General features: G+C 31.9%; 1 protein-coding gene across 1 annotated transcript in view; it reads left to right on the forward strand.

The window, feature by feature from the left end:
- The window catches only part of LOC111047771 (pantothenate kinase 3), a 69695-nt gene that overhangs the window by 26274 nt on the left and 24662 nt on the right, over window positions 1-18759 (forward strand). The window contains exons 2-3 of the mRNA XM_039427114.1: window positions 2450-2634; window positions 8648-8756. Of these exons, the coding sequence (XP_039283048.1) occupies window positions 2584-2634; window positions 8648-8756 (160 nt within the window). The 5' untranslated portion in view covers window positions 2450-2583. The remainder of the gene's footprint in view (window positions 1-2449; window positions 2635-8647; window positions 8757-18759) is intronic.

Consider the following 18759-nt stretch of genomic DNA (forward strand, 5'->3'; position numbering starts at 1 on the left):
AAAATAGTATTAAATTGTATAATATGTATTTTAGAAAGATTTTCTGTACTTGAAGTGTTAAACTTGATCTTGATTTTCTTTGCTTTGCAATTGATGTGCTCTTGCTGGTCTTCCCGCATCCAATTAAAGACAGTGTTGTTGAATGACTGAATCCGGACAAAATTACTTCATTCTTCATCTCTATTATATCTCTCTATCTATTTCGATCTCTTATCTCCATCTCTACTCTATCTCTCATTCTCTATTTCTGCTTATCAGTTCTTCTCTATCTTGTAATTGGAAAACCTCCCAATTTCGCCTAATGAGAGTCCTGCTCCCTCCAAGTAAAGCAGCTGCTATGGAGTTAATGAAATTGCTGACTTCATAAAAATTCCTGGACAGATATTATCCAAGTTTGAATGAAGATATCTGCTCCATTGCTGAGCGAATGTGGGTCGCATTTCATTATTAAGTTGGGAATTCCGCGACCTACTTCGTCTCCAACTTTAGCTAGACAGAATAGAACCATAGAGAAACAATTATAGCATAAATAGAAATTACAAACTTACGCTATTGTTTCTCTATGATAGAACTTAGCAGAATAGACTTTAGAACTTAGCAGAATAGACTTTAGAAATAGACAGAATAGACTTTAAGCTGGGTTTACACCAAAGTTATTAACAAAATGTTAATAACATAATCCTTATAGATTCTATTAGATTGAAAGGAACTTGACAAACACATATGTTCATCATGTGTATGATAAGTTATGTTCAATCTAATAGAATCTATAAGGATGATGTTATTAACATTTTGTTAATAACTTTGGTGTAGACCCAGCTTTAGCTGGAGATGAGATTTGAATTAATTCAAAAGTCGTTCAAAGGTTATGGAAATTATTCTAAGACTGATCAATACAAATTAATGCCATTATTTTTAAAATAGTGAATCTAAAAATCAAACTGCATACTGAACTAAAAGGAACTCCCAATCTCACAATTAGAGGCAATGTGAGAATTGACCTTGAGAAAATGGTCTATTCCAATACCTAACTACAAGAATTATTTGATTTCCCAGACAATCACTGTCAATATAAATTAGAGTTATTAAATTGTTCAAACTATCTTTTAGTAATTAAATATTCTATTGAATCAATTCACTTATATGGGCTACTTTATTCAAATTAATAAAAACAATATAAACACTTGTAGTACACTTTTATTAAAACATTTTAAACATCTTAAAATATTTTAAAGTTTTTAAAATGTTTTAATAAAAGGGTACTACAAGTTTTTTTTAATTTTATTGAATATTGAGTAAGTCTTGTCAATTGAGTATTTGTCCTATGTTCTGTTTATTTTTAGTAATCTTCCATTAAGAAATTTCATCTTTTCATCTTCCAAGTAAAAAATTACCATTTAATCTTCATGAGTCCCACTATATATACATAATATGTTGTGTGGATAGGCAGTGGTAGAAACAAATAAAAAGAGACAAATTTCAATTTCAATTTCAATTTATTTGTTTCAATACACAATCTCAATAAATACAATTCACATGTATTTTAATCCCTCTAGCTTCTAGCTATTTGAGGGATATTAAAAAAAGTACAATTCCCATTTACTAGGTTGCAATAACTTACATAAACAAATATAAATATATAATATATTGAATGAGTACTATTAACAAAGTAAATTAGAAAATTCATAAATTATAATAAATTGAGATGCAGCCGCAAAGTAAATATTCCGGAGTTAAAATAGAATGAAACAAATGAACAATCTGAGGGTTAAGAGTCATAGTAGCGTATCTACAAAAACCCAACTTTTCAGGAGAGCAAAAAACAACTGAGTTCACACTTCCTCATTATCTCTGAGGTCTGCATTAATTTTAACAACCTGGAATTCACATATCAATGTTGTATGAATCTTGTGCTTCTACCAGTGCATTCATTTTGATAAATTATTTAAAATTCAATTAAATAACATTAAAAATGAAATACCTTGTTCTAGTTACGCTATTGTGACCGCAATCAATTCCCAAAAATGTATCATTTTCTAGAGATAAGCTATTCTGAGAGTGATCAGTTATGAATAGTTACAATTTATTAAGTTGTTCTATAGATTTTATAGATGTTTATTGACATTCAATAACAAAATCATACATGCATTTTCAAGTGTTCAAGCCAGAGTATGGTCTATGGTTTTACTTATTTTTCTTGGTTCCATCAATTCTAAACAATTTCCCGGCTGAAAAAAATTAAAGAAAATTATCAAAAATATATCTGATGCGTAGTTGTTATTACATAAGCAGCTCGAGTTAATGAATGGTTCAGTAAATAATAATTATTGTTCGACTTTTTATCGGCTTTTTTCTGTTTCCAGGCGGGTTTTAGAGTGTTGTTTTGAAGCAAAAAACGTAAGGAATTAACATTTTTCATTTGTTTATTTGGCATTTCTGGTTGTGCCAGGTTGGGTTGGTAATTTGCGCGAGTGACGGAGGTGGATGAAGATCCAGTAGTTGATTGGCGGAGGATTGGCTCAACTAAAAGCCTGCATTTTCATCAAACTTGTTCAGTCGGTGTCAGACATCCGCGCTCTCACCATGAATCTGTTCGGTTGCGCCGATATTTCCTTATTCGATTCTTTCACAATCGTAAGTCTTCTATATTATTCTCCTAACCACGGTGATTCATCCATCTTGAACTTGAATTTGTGACATTTATTCATCCCATCAAATCAAATTTTATTCTCTTCAAGAACTAAATCAATCATGAACTTGAATTTGTGACATCCATCATGGCCTAACCCTGACATTGACTTTGACTCTTCATGAAATATTTCTCATTCCTCATCCTAAATTGGTCTTTTAAAATCTAGTCTAATTTTCAAGAACTAAATCAGTCATGAACTGAATTTGTGACATCTATTCATCCAATCAAATCAAATTATATTCTCTTCAAGAACTAAATCAGTCATGAACTTGAATTTGCGACATCCATTCATCCAATCAAATCAAATTATATTCTCTTCAAGAACTAAATCAGTCATGAACTTTATCATGGACTTGAATTTGTCATATCCATCAAGGTCCAACCTTGACATTGACTTTGGCTCTTCATGAATTATTTCTCTTCTTAATTGTGTCTTATTTGAAAAAATCTAGTTGAATTTTCAAGAACAAAATCAGTCATGAACTTAAATTTGTCACATCCATCATGGTCTAACCCTGACATTAATTTTGGCTCTTCATGAATTATTTCTCATTCCACATCCTAAATTGGTCTTTTAAAAAAATCTAGTCTAATTTTCAAGAACGAAATCAGTCATGAACTTAAATTTGTCACATCCATCATGGTTTAACCCTGAAATTGACTTTGGCTCTTCATGAAATTTCTCTCATCCCTCATCCTAATTGGGTCTTATTTAAAAAAATCTAGTCTAATTTTCAAGAACTAAATCAGTCATGAACTGAATTTGTGACATCCATCAAGGTCTAACCCTGACATTGACTTTAGCTCTTCATGAAATCCTTTACTCTTCATCCCTCATCCAAATTGGGTCTTATTTATAAAAAATTCTAGTCTTATTTTTCTATTGTCATGTTTGCCCTATTTCTTTATGATGTTTATATGATGTTTTACTACTGAGGCTAATATTGATTTGTTTTTCTTGTATAATTTTCATATTTGTTTTGTGTCCTGTTTCTTCATGGTGTTCATTCAATATTTTACTATATTTTACTTGTTCTTCATTGATTTTGTTTTTGTCTAATTTTCCTATTAGTATTTTTGTCCTGTTTCTTCATAGTATTCATTCAATATTTTACTTGTTCCTTCATTGATTTTGTTTTTGTCTAATTTTCCTATTTGTATTTTTGTTCTGTTTCTTCATGGTATTCATATGATGTTTTACTACTGATAGTGAGATAAAAATTGATGTAATTTTATTGTCTAATATTTTCATTTTCATCTTTTCCATGTTTCCTCAAGGTGTTCATATACCATTATAATATTGTACTAATGAAGCAATGATTGATCTGGTTATCTTGTCCAATTTTCTCATTTTATGGTTGTCTTGTAGTTTCATGGTGCTCATATAATATTTTACTACCTAGGCAAAGATTGATGTGGTTTTATTGTCTTATTTTTTATTTTCATGCTTGTCTTGTTTCTTCATGGTGTTCATATAATATTTTACTACTGAGGCAAATATAATATTGATGTGGTTTTTATTGTCTAATTTTCTATTTTCATGCTTGTCTTGTTTCTTCATGGTGTTCATATAATATTTTACTACTGAGGCAAATATAATATTGATGTGGTTTTTATTGTCTAATTTTCTATTTTCATGCTTGTCTTGTTAGTCATGGTTGTAATAAATTCATTAATATAAATTTGCATAACCGACTCAATGCATCAAAATGCGTAATAATTGATTTTATACGGCTGATAATGAAAGAACTAAAAAGAAATCTCATCAAAGATGCAAATTATAATAGTTCAATTGCTGTTGAATACAATTAAAACAGTGTTTTGAATTGTGTTTTACATGTAGTATTGTGAATTTCATGTTGGTTATTAAATGCACTATTAATCATTTTAAATTCATTTTTTCAATATTCATGGATAGGTTGAGGTTGATAAATGCCTAAGATCAATCAGAAGTATATTGGAAGCATTAGTTAAAGATGACTTGTATATCGGGTATAATCCACTTTATATAAAAATATACTACTTATTGAACATCAGTTAATATTCCAATAAAATCACAGAGCTTTATAAAATTGAAATAATGTATGAATATTACGTCTTCGAAAATGTTAAGTGGTTTTTCAGATCCATTGAGAAGGTAGTCGTAGTTTAAACGTATCTTAAATGAGTTATTAACTAACAGAGTTGTTCAAGGAAGTGTCAAGTCTGAATTATACTTGCAAGAATCAACTTTTTAGCGTGAAGTCTAAATGTTATTCATGTTGAAAACACTTCCGAAATAGATCCCTACAGCGAGATAACTCATTTTTTAAAACCTCTTCTATTCTCTTCTCGATTAACTCTTTCCGCCATGGCGTAACACTATTACTGTTTAAAGCTGCGTTTACACCAAAGTTATTAACGAAATGTTTATTTTTCCGTCCCATTATGCTTTCGGTTATGCTAATCATGTGTATGATAAGTTATGTATCTAATAGGATCTATAAGGACGGAAAAATAAACATTTTGTTGATAACTTTGGTGTAAACGCAGCTTAACTAATTACTATTAATCGTTTAACTTTTACTATTCTACTGCTCAGAAATACTATTTTAGAGACTTTTACCAGAGACAAATAAAAAATTAAACAGCATTTTTACTCTTTGTTTTGACTCATAGTATTTTTACAAATCTGTGTTTGTCTATTATTTATAACTACTACATGTGAGAACAATCTGACTCACATTTGATATTTACATTCTCTTTCTAAGTCAATGTCCAATATCATCTCAACACAGTAATAAGTGTAACGTAAATGCATGCTGCCAATTTATTTATCTTAATAGAACTGTATTACCGTTGCCAAACGGTTGACCGACTAATCAATGCAGCTGAATTTTATTTCCTCATCTGTTATGACTAACCTTGAGTTCCGCTTCTAAATTTAGATGCAAAACATCGAATCTTGTTCAACTTTTAGAACTTATTCAACCAATATCGATGTGATTATCTTGTTATTATCACAGAGTGCAGGGATATTTTATTGTAGAGTACCGTACCAATTAAAATTAAATTAATTCCAATTCAACACTATATTGAAATTGATTTTGAGAAATTGAGAAAAGTAAACAGAAATATTATAGGACTATTTTGTTGTAGAGTCCAATTTATTTTATGTTCAATCCACCATTATAAACTATTTTGAAATTGAGTTTCAGAAATTGTTAGAAGTAAACAGATATATTTAAAGTGGATGAAAACAAAATATAATGAAGTTGTTGTCTGGCTTGAATAGAATGTTATGTTATTCAGATTCAAAGTATGGTTCTATTCTGATTGAAACAAATAAAAATTTAATGCATTGTACATTTGTTTGTAAAGCTTCCATTGAGCCAAGCCACATACAAAATTCTTTAATTTCAATTGTATGAAATTCAGTAACATCCAAGGATGGAGAATTCTTTGCCAATCTGCCTTATAAGATACTAGCTTACCCGGCGAACTTCGTACCGCCAAAAAGTCAATGTATCTCATGTCACACTTGACTTTATTTGGTGAATCATGAAATTTATCTGACAATCAATATTTTCATTCACATCTCAATACGGACTTCCTATGTGCTTAAAAAAACTACCGTTTTAATATCATTAAACAATTTTTATCACAGAGTGACGTGTTTATTGCAGCTGGTAAGTTTAGATGCTAAACCATATTATCACAACATGATCTTGAATCATAATGATCTTCCCGTTCTACGTTAGCCGCTCGGCCGACAATTTCGAAAACATAGGTCTGTAAAATGGATTATTATATAATTATTATTAGCCCCCCTATTAAAATGTCTGGTCATAAACCATCCCCAATATTCACACAACATATTTCCAAAGTTTCATGCCGTTCTGTCAAGTAGTTTTCGAGTCTATATGGAACAAACAAACTAACACACAAACAGACATTCATTTTTATATATATATAGAGATTCTCAAATTAATAGAGCTCCGTGAAAAAATATTGATTCCAATCAGAAAATAATAGTTATTAGTTCTTGATTTAGTTTTCAGACTTTTCTCTCCACATGATTTAATAGTGTGAAATTCAGCAACATCCAAGTATGGAAAACTCTTGGCCAATCTGTTTCAATATATTACCTCTTAATTTAATAGAGCTCCGTAAAATCATATTGATTACAATTTGAAAATAATTATTATAATGAATTGTTAATTATTGATTAAGTTTCCAGACTTTTCGCTCCACATGATTCAATTGTGTGAAATCAGCTACATCTAAGTATGGAAAATTCTTTGCCAATCTGTCTCAATATCTTACTTCTTGATTTAATAAAGCTCCGCAAATCATATTGATTCTAATTGAAGAATAATAAATAAAAGTGAAAATGAACCTTATCCTGCCTTTGAATAATACAAGAGTTAAATACAGTCATGGTTTCAGAATTATACTAGTAGCGATTTTTCATAGACTTTTTGTGTAGTTGAGAAGTTGATATTGTGGTAATTATTCATATTAAATAAAAAGACTAAGAAATTGTCAAAAACCACAGATTTTATTGATAGTTTATCAATAACAGATATTGAAGAGTTTATCAGAGATTGACAATGGTGTAACAACCAAAACTGGTATTTCTAACTATCAATAAAATCTGTGGTTTTTGACAATTTCTTAGTATTTTTATTTAATTTTTCATAGACGCTGCCAGTTTACACTTATTCTAAGTATACATTTTATAATACAGAGGTATGAGTTTCTTGATAAAGTAAATTACGATTATTATCTGCGATCAATCATTAATTATTATTGATATAATAATAATTAAGTTATAAGTTATAGTTAATCATTGATTATTATTGATATAATAATTAAGTTAAAAGTTATAGTTAATAATAAGTTATCAGTCTTTTTGCTCCACATTTCTAGTATATATGTGTATGATAAAGAGCATGGTAAATACGGTATTATAATTTTAATACAAAGTGTCAAGTTTGGGACTTGAGATTATCGATCCAAAGTATGGCATCGTCAAGGGTCAAGGGCTAAATCTAATCTTTGTAGCACTCCAGGGAGGCTAGTCAATTGGTATGACTCAATGGTGTGACTCATAGCATAGAGTAAATATACCGTTAAACAGATAATTGACTATTTGCCTCTGTTCATAGTCTGCAACTCGCTACATTACACATGTTTTGTGAAGTACCTAGGATTTTTTTTGTGAAGTACGGTACTTAATTATTAAGAATTGATTTTCAATGAGGCTTGTTTTGGCATTAAGTCTCTATATGTTGTAATTTTTCTATTGATGTAATAGTACTTTACGTCACAAGTCCTGTAACGATAATTTACCGCATAAGTATGATTGTTTCTGCCCGAAACGTAGTTGAGGGCAGAATTATCATACGAATGCGGTAAATACGTTACCGTACAAGTTACGTACAATATTTTTTGTCATATTTATCTGAGAAAGAATAATATTGCTGAGAAACAGAAACCATTACCTGCTTATGCTCGAGTGACTGCATTTTATAAACATGACCTAGCCCGTAGCGCCTAGTTCATAACATCGAGCTCAAATAAAAGAATAAAGGCCTAGCTATATTATAAGATTTTAGTTGAGCTCTTATAACTAGAAACTTCTTAGATGAGTTCTTGAATTATTTGAGTTATTATATTAACATAGGACTATATTAACTATAGAACTAGGAAACATACTCGACTGTAAAGAAAACATATGATTTTATTACAGTATAGTATTCTGTAATGAAAATCATATGTTTATTTGTTCTACAATCAGCTGTTTACCGGCTTGATTTCATGGATGTAAAACAGCTGAAATTGTATGAGTATGACAAAAATAAATGAATTGATTGGAATTGTTGAAAAGTTTGTCTCTGATCCCTGTGTGAATGAGGAATTTTGAAAGAATGAGATTACGGTATTGAATAATTCTTATAATTTTTGTTTCAGATGGGTCCCCACAGCTGTAAGGACTACATGCCATCTCCAGGCATGGCCAGTAGTAACAGTAGTAATTCACTGAATGGTGCACATCACTACGAAATGATGGGATTACCATGTAAGTACCATTTTTCCTCATAGTTTTTCCTGTATACTCTCAATATAAATGCTCCTCTTTCGATCCATACTTCAGCATGTATAGTGTTCACTGTGCTGCTATAGTGATGTCCACATTATAATGGCAGTGGAGAACAGTAGGTGAACAGCGTTGCCTCTAATGTCTTGCCACTGCCTTCCATAGAGAATCTGATGTTATATTAACTGTACATTCTCTTTTGAGAAAAACATACGTAACTAACGCAATTCTGTACATTAATAAAAACAAAGACAAATTCACTACTCGTAATACACCATATCTAATACGTCCAAATGCTTTCAATACCTACAATAACCTATTCACTAGACTTACATCTTGCAAACACCAATATTGTCCTTCTATTGCCATAGAATAATAAATCGTCTACCTGAAAAATTCATCCTAAATAGAATTACTAAGTGTTTCATTTATGAAATAAGAGAGTGGGTATGTAGGAAAGTTTACTTCGGACTTGAGATTTCAGAAGATTAATTGACTTTTTGTTCTAGTGCTTACATTGCTATATTGTACATACATTTATGTATAGTGTTTATATTGCATATTGTTTCTTCTGGTACTAATTAAATTGTCTTAGACATCCATCCTAATTACCTTTAACATTTTTGAACTCTCTTCCAGAGCTCAAAATTAGCTTTTCTGGGAGAGCCCATTATTTCAATATTAAAATAAAAGAAAACATTCGTTGAATATGTTTTTAAATTAGTTTAGATTATAATTAGTTATAACATTATAAGAATGTTTTTGTTTCACTTGTTTGTAAAAAAAAAGAATGGCAATAAATTGATTTTGATTTTGATTTTTAAATAATCAGTTATATTATACTCGACAAGAAAATATATATTTCAATGATTAAATAATAAATTTTCAAGATTGAGATTTTATATTTTTATAATAACTAGTAGTTCTGTGAACAGTAGACCTCGCGCTCAGTGAGTTACATTGACCTGTTGTTATGTTTTCTCAAAAAATAATAGATAATTTATCAATTAAAAATGTCTAGAAAAATCCTAAATAACATAGAGCTTTCTGTCCTATCGTACCACGTGTCGTCCCGGAATGTGAGTGTGAGCGCTGTAATTAGGTCTGGCTGCAACTGTCTACAACGTTGATGGAAAGATACAATTTTCAAGATGTTCGATGTTTTTGAACGGGTAGTATTATTGACCGAGCGAAGTTAGGTCTAAGATTCAAGTCGACGGGTTGGCATTTCTCTTAATGTTTAAATGTTGAAATGTTTATATGTTGCGCATTTACGGCGAATTGCGGTAATAGATTTTCATTTAATTTGACAGGTATGTTCCTTTTTTAATTGCGCGTCGACGTATATACAAGGTTTTTGGAAATTTTGCATTTCAAGGATAATACAAAAGGAAAAAGGAGCCTCCTTCATACGCCAATATCAGAGTAAAAATCAGACTATAGAATTATTCATCATAAATCAGCTGACAAGTGATTACACAGATGTGTGGAGAAGCCAGTCTATTGCTGTATTTCCATAAGGTCTATAGTTTCAATCAGGTACTTGTGGATGGGAATACTGCGTGAGGTCTACTGTTCACAGAACTACTAGTAGTCAACTGTCTACTAACGTTAATGGAAATATACATTTTCAAGATGTTCGATTTTTTTGACGGGTAGTATTATAGTCCGAGAATAAGATGGGAAGATGAAGTGAGAGACGATCTCCAAAAAATGGGATATAGAGGATGGATACAATTAACAGAGGACCGAGAAGCGTGGAGAGCTGTAGTGGAGGCGGCCAAAGCTCATATTGGGCTGTAGTGCTTAAGAAGAAGAAGAAGTATTATAGTCCACTAGACAGCTGATTTATGATGAATAATTCTATAGTCTGATTTTTACAGTAATATTGGCGTATGAAGGAGGCTCCTTTTTCCTTTTATATTATCCTTGAAATGCAAAATTTCCAAAAACCTTGTATATACGTCGACGCGCAATTTAAAAAGGAACATACCTGTCAAATTTCATGAAAATCTATTACCGCGTTTCGCCGTAAATGCGCAACATAAAAACATTTAAACATGAAGAGAAATGCCAAACCGTCGACTTGAATCTTAGACCTCACTTCGCTCGGTCAATTAACTGTACATTCTTTTTTTTAATAATCAATTATATTATATTCGACAAGAAAATATATATTTCAATGATTAAATAATAAATTTTCAAGATTGAGATTTTATATTTTTATAATAATTAATTATATTTCCACATTGTTAGAAAAAATGTTGCGGAGCTAGAAAAGGATATAGCTATCAGGAAATTGAAATCTAAGTTCCCTTTATTCAACACTTTTATTCACAACATATTAATGCTATTCACTCATTTGAAAATTGCATTAATATGTTGAAACATTTTGAGAATAAGAGTTTTTAATAAATTGCACTTCGATTTTTTTTTATTTCCTGATAAATATGAGTAGCCCTCACCAAATAGTTTATGAGGATAGCGCTATCTGGTTTGTCGAATGATAGACAAGGATAGCAACAGCAATGTTAATCAAATACTGCCATTATAACGTGGACCTCACTATAGCTTTATTATGTTGATTAATGTTAGCCTTCCATCTTCATCCTTCCATTCTACTCTTTGGTCTGCTTTTTTCATCCGGTGGAATTATTTATTTCCGTACAACAAAAGATAAAAGTGTGTGACATGATGTGTCTCATCATCTGGCACAGCGCAGGTAGCTTGATGATGATGATGATCATCGTCATCGTCATCATCATCATCATCATCAGGTAGCTTGATGTAGGTTATCTTTGGCGTGTTGTCAATCCTCTGCTCTAGTTGTTGCTTGTACGGTCTTTGCAATGCGTACAAAACACGTGCAGTGCTGAGTCAATTTGAACAAAATAAGTGGAGCAGTTTCATAAAAATGTATGTGCTATAAAGAGTTTAGTGGGATAGGTATTGTTTTATTAATCCATTCATAGACAATAGATAGAATCCAGGTGAAAACAACAGGCATTCACCCAAAACTGCTTTCAACCTTAATTTAGACGGTTTAAAAGCTAGTGAGCTTTTCTATGTGACTACTAGAGTTCTGTGAACAGTAGACCTCACGCAGTTTTCTCATCCACAAGTATCTGATGTCACCTGTTCTAGTTGATTCAGTTGAGCCATAGAGAAACAATAGCGTAAGTAGATATCCCATGGTATAGGGCGTTTATGTCGCAACCTTTACTGTTATCTCAAGTCGATTACTATTGATTATTGTCGAATTTTACTGTTTTGCTGGGGTGAGAGTGTATGAACGGCACAATATGAGAGACTACCAGTGTCTCACAGACTTCACAACAATTACATGAACTATCGGCTTGAGATAACAGTAAAAGTTGCGACATAAACGCCCTATACCATGGGATATCTACTTATGCTATTGCTTCTCTATGGTTGAATCAAAATTCACAGTTGAATCATAATTTACTCTTAAAAACTGTTATTTGTTTTCTCCAAGATCAAAAACTCACTTAAATTCAGTTTACGTTTGAATTTGTATCCCATATATAATAATTTATCCGGTTCCGTAATAATCTTTCAATCTGATAAAAATATTTCTCAACTATTTTAAAATTAATTTTTTCAATCAAGAATATTATAATTTCTTCAGCATTATTCAGTTCATTTATACATTTTCAATCACCTATTAATTTTTTTTTCAAATGTGAGAATATTGATACTGATGGGCACGCATCATAACAAATATTGAAACCCTACCTTATAGAAATAGTCACGGCCAGACATCTGTGTAATGCATGGGCTACAATGAATAATCCACTTGTCAGCTGATTGATTATAAATAATTCTATAGTCTGATTGATCCTATCTTCAAAGTAGATAATATAGTGATAGCAGAGTATGGAGGAATTCCTTTTCTTTTCATATTATCCTTAAAATGCAAAAAATCAAAAACCTTGTGTATACATCGACGCGCAGTTGAAAAAGGAATATTCCTGCCAAATCTCATAGAATTCTATCAATGCGTTTGGCCGTAATCGTGTTACATACAGACAGGCAAAGCAAAATCAGAGTTGAAACATCATATTATTGATGTCCTTGAACATGATTAGGCTGGTATTAAGAGGTGATTGTTTAGAGTTGTTTACTGCAAAGAAGTAGAGATAAATTTATTCATCAATAACGGTTTAAATTTATTTATTAATATAAATTTAAAAGAAGTTAAACAGTCCAGAGGTTATGATGTGAGGAATAGTGTATTGGATGGGGGTTTGTTTAAGATTAATTGACCGTACGAAGTGAGGTCTAAGATTGAAGTTGACGGTTTGGCATTTCTCTTAATGTTTAAATATTTATATGTTGCACATTTACGGCGAAACGCGGTAATAGATTTTCATGAAATTTGACATCATGTTCCTTATTAAATTGTGCGTCGACGATATACAAGGTTTTTGGAAATTTTGCATTTCAAGGTTAATATAAAAGGAAAAAGGAGCCTCCTTCATACGCCAATATTAGAGTAAAAATCAGACTATAGAATTATTCATCATAAATCAGCTGTCTAGTGGACTATAATACTACCCGTTCAAAAACATCGAACATCTTGAAAATGTATCTTTCCATCATCGTTAGTAGACAGTTGATTATAATACTACCCGTTCAAAAACATCGAACATCTTGAAAATGTATCTTTCCATCAACATTGTAGACAGTTGCAGCCAGATCTGATAACAGCGCTCACACTCACATTCCGGGACGGAACGTCACGGTACGATAGGACAGAAAGCTCTATGTTTATTTAGGATTTTTTGTAGACATTTTAAATTGATGAATTATCTATTAATTTTTGAGGAAACATAACAACAGGTCAATGTAACTTACTGAGCGCGAGGTCTACTGTTCACAGAACTACTAGTTTAGACGGTTTAAAAGCTAGTGAGCTTTTGTATGTGACTACTAGTAGTTCTGTGAACAGTAGGCCTCACGCAGTTTTCTCATCCACAAGTATCTGATGTCACCTGTTATAGTTGACTCAGTTGAATCATAATTTACTTTTAAAAACTGTTATTTGTTTTCTCCAAGATCAAAAACTCATTATGTTGATAAACTCAGTTAACTTTTGAATTTGTATCCCATATCCAGTTCCGTGATAATCTTTCAATTTGATAGAAATATTTTTAAACTATTTCAAAATTAATTTTTTTTCAATCAAGAATATTATAGTTTCTTCAGCATTATTTAGTTCATTTATACATTTTCAAACAGTCCATTTTAAACAGGAATTTAAACAGTCCAGAGGCTATGATGTGAGGAATAGTGTATTGGGGTTTGTTTAAGATAAGGATTTCACTATAATTGAGTTTATTTTTGTAAAATACCTGTACTTTACAACCGGAACTGAGTGAGTGAAAACTAGGGAGTCCTATCTCACTATAGTGAGGTCCACGTTATAATGGCAGTGGAGAAAGATAGGAGAAAAACGTTGCCGATCCTCTCTCCCTGTCTTGTCAATGCCTTCTATAGACGGTAGCTGATACAGGTTTATTGATGTAATATTAACTGTTAATTCTCATTTAAAATAATCAATTATATTTTATTAAACAAGAAATGATATATTTTTCAATAATTACATAATGAAGATTCATAATTAAGATGAAATATTTTGTTAATTGAATTTCATGATAATTGAGTTTTTTTTGTAAAATACCTGTGCTTTACAACCGGAACTGAGTGAGTGAAAATTAGGGAGTCTCATCTCACTATAGTGAGGTCCACGTTATAATGGCAGTGGAGAAAGATAGGAGAAAAACGTTGCCGATCCTCTGTCTTGTCAATGCCTTCTATAGACGATAGCTGATACAGGTTTATTGATGTAATAATAACTGTTAATTCTCATTTAAAATAATCAATTATATTTTATTAAACAAGAAATCATATATTTTTCAATAATTTCATAATGAAGATTCATAATTAAGATGAAATATTTTGTTAATTGAATTTCATGATAATTGAGTTTTTTTGTAAAATACCTGTGCTTTACAACCGGAACTGAGTGAGTGAAAATTAGGGAGTCCCATCTCACTATAGAGAGGTCCACGTTATAATGGCAGTGGAGAAATATAGGAGAAGAACGTTGCCGATCCTCTGTCTTGTCAATGCCTTCTATAGACGATAGCTGATACAGTTTATTGATGTAATAATAACTGTTAATTCTCATTTAAAATAATCAATTATATTTTATTAAACAAGAAATTATATATTTTTCAATAATTTCATAATGAATTTTCATAATCAAGATGAAATATTTGGTTAATTAATTATTAAATATCGGGGCACCGAGCTTCGCTCGTTATTTTTATTTATTGATAAAAAGAACACAATTCTCTAAAATGATCGTGTTTATATTTTACAGCTAGCTATACGTCAGCTTATGAATTTCGGGGATGCGATATTTTGATTATCCACAGAATCTCTTGCTCACTTTTTACTATCCACAGACGACGAAAGTCTCAGCTGTTTCAGCCAAGGATGAATTATCCTTTTAAGGATAATTCAGCGAGTTTTCCCAGAGATGAGACCTAAGAATGCAATCAAATTTTGATATCATAAACCTACTATGTTCCAAATTTCGTGAAAATCGTTAGAGCCGTTTTCGAGATCCGTTGAACATAAATAACCAGATATAAAAATATAAGCAGACATACAGAAATTGCTTGACAGACGACGAAAGTCTCAGCTGTTTCAGCCAAGGATGAATTATTCTTTTAAGGATAATTCAGCGAGTTTTCCCAAAGATGAAACCTAAGAATGCAATCAAATTTTGATATCATAAACCTACTATGTTCCAAATTTCGTGAAAATCGTTAGAGCCGTTTTCGAGGTCAGTTGAACATAAATAACCAGATATAAAAATATAAACAGACATACAGAAATTGCTCGCTTAATATAATAGGATTCTACATTATCTGGCAACAGCAAAGCGAGAAAGAGATAGCGCTATCCGCTTTGTTGAATGATAGACAAGGATAGCAATACCATTACCAATCAAACACTGCCATTATAATGTGGACCTCACTGTAGGCGGCAAATCTGCAATCGGCGTGGAAATCAATCTGAAAAAAACTAAAAATTGTTTGCTATTATCATGTCTAACTCTCACACGAGTATTTTATAGTAAACAACTCTAAACAATCACCTCTTAAAACCAGCCTAATCATGTTCAAGGTTATAAGTGATAGTCCTCTAGGATTGCATGCTCCATTAGAATAATATATTATAGACTTCGTCTAGCTAAATCGTTAGGGAAACTGGATTGTCATGGATCAAATGTTGTGTTTATTTTTGAGATGAATTCTGTCAAATTGCAGCTAATTATCATTGGGGAAATAGAGGAAATTGTGTAATGGCTTGTCAGAGATTAGCATTGTCATATTTCTTATTAGTATTCTGTTTTGTGAAATGTGCGCAAAATGACTATATTGAGGTCCACGTTATTATGGCAGTCGAGAAAGATAGGAGAAAAACGTTGCCGATCCTCTGTCTTGTCAATGCCTTCTACAGAAGGTAGCTGTTACAGGTTTATTGATGTAATATTACCTGTTCATTCTTGTTTAAATTAATCTATCATTTTTTTCAATTTTATGACCACATAGGATCACTGTAGTCTCTTGTTAGTCCTCTTTCTTTGTTTATTCGCTTCAATTCTCTTCCTTTCTTCCCAATACCTTTTCATTCTGTCAGATCTTGCTTTTCTCAATTCATCTGAACAAACCTGTTGGCTTCTCCTAATTGTTTTTATAGATAAGATCCTCTTTCTGTCAGTGATGGTTTCCCTATAGATTTTTGTGCGATTTTTGACATCGTCAATAGTTAAATTTAGTTCCGATATGTCTTTTTTTATTTCCACAAGCCAAGGAATTGTGGCTCTGTCTGTTTTCGCACTCATGAATTTTCCAATAAGTCTTCTTAGCAATCATTTCGCTAGGGTTCTAAGAATATGTCCAAAGAATGAAATCCTCTTTTTGCGCATTGCGTCAGTTATTGGTTCTATTTCTCTATAAATCATATTTTATTAAGCAAGAAATTATATTTTTCAATAATTTCATGATGAATTTTCATAATTAAGATGAAATATTTTGTTAATTGATTATCAATTCTACATTGTTAAAAGACGATCTGGCAACAGAGCAAAGAGAGAAAGAGATAGCGCTATCCGCTTTGTTGAATGATAGACAAGGATAGCAATACCATTTCTAATCAAACACTGCCATTATAACGTGGACCTCACTATAGTAACACATTCATATAGTGAGGTCCACGTTATAACGGCAATATTTGATTAAGATTGGTGTTGCAATTCTTGTCAATCATTCGACAAAGCAGATAGTGCTATTCTTCCCCCCTCCGATACGTTGCCACATCGTTATTAACAATTTAGAAATATTAAGGTGCGTACAGATTTACGCGCCTCCAACACGCTCCGCAATCGCTCCACGCACGCTCCGCACTCGCTCTGCAATCGCTCCGATCATGAACGTTACGGGATGTGCTTGAATTAGGTTTATATTACACTAGCCGTCACGCTCGCTTCGCTCGCCATATCCGTCTAGCCAGGGGGCTCCGCCCCCTGGACCCCCGACTGGATCGTCCAAGAATGAGATCAGCAGGCTCGCTTCGCTCGCCTGCATTTTTCATTTGAACATTTTTATCATATGTTAGGACAATCCAGTCGGGGGTCCAGACTAAACGTCTGGCTAAACGGATATGGCGAGCGAAGCGAGCCTGACGGCTAGTAATATAATATTCCCAGGATTGAAGTAGCAGTGCCCAATCAATTTTCCCGCGATAAATGCATTGAAATCTTCAACTTGGTGCCAACCTAACAAAGTCAACTCAACTTAATGCCAACCTGACAAAATTATTAATTTAGTTGCCAGTTAACAACTGTTTCGAAGAGATACTCTATCTAGATTATAGTTCTATAGTAACATATGATATATGATATGGAAATTTCAATTATAATTAAGAGATTGGGAGAAGAAGAATATACATGCTAAAAGACGAACTTTAAACCCTTAAAAACCACCCTTAGAGTTAAAATATTGCCAAAAGATTTCTTAGTGCGCCTCTAAAGGGCCAACTGAACATACCTACCAAATTTGAACGTTTTTGGTCCGGTAGATTTTTAGTTCTGCGAGTGAGTGAGTGAGTGAGTCAGTCAGTCAGTCAGTGAGTGAGTGCCATTTCGCTTTTATATATAGACTAGAATAGATGAAATCATATGTGAAATATTACAGTGCTGAAGTACTTATTATTAAATCATGTATTTTACGGTAGAATACTCTACTTTCCTTATCATAGTTGTCATATTTACGGTAGTATTACAGATAGGAGAAATATGTACTGTTTCTGTGGTGGTTTGGAACCCACCTAAAACTGTAGATCATCTCATCTCGCATTGTCATTCGCCTCATTACTCACGCACAAGCCTAGAGCTGATGTGGGCATCACCCTCAGCAAAAAAATATGCTGATACTGTGTTTGGTGAGATGTATTGATATTTTATCCATAGATAATGAATCACTAGAATATTGTCTAATAATATTTTGAATTTATTGGAAAGTTACATACATGTTTAAAACGTATGGTGTCATTTCGGAGACAGAGATGCCATGGATATGGTGATAATATTATTAGACAATATTCTAGTGCTTCATCACAGAAGTATGATAATATTAATACTAGACCAACACTCATCAGCCTCTCTCAACCTTCCACATCTTTAGCTAACAGTACTTCTTCAGATTGATTTCTCAAAAATGAGATTTGATTATTTAATTAAATTACTTCCGATTCATATTCACAAATTGAAAAATTATACTTGAACAAAAAATGTACTATCAAAGCTACTCATGTCGTATTCTTACATTTATCAATGTTCATAATAACTTTATTTGGAACTTTATTTCACAATATACATTTATATTTG

Source organism: Nilaparvata lugens, chromosome 4 (assembly GCF_014356525.2).
Source record: "Nilaparvata lugens isolate BPH chromosome 4, ASM1435652v1, whole genome shotgun sequence".
Taxonomy (NCBI): Eukaryota; Metazoa; Arthropoda; class Insecta; order Hemiptera; family Delphacidae; genus Nilaparvata; species Nilaparvata lugens.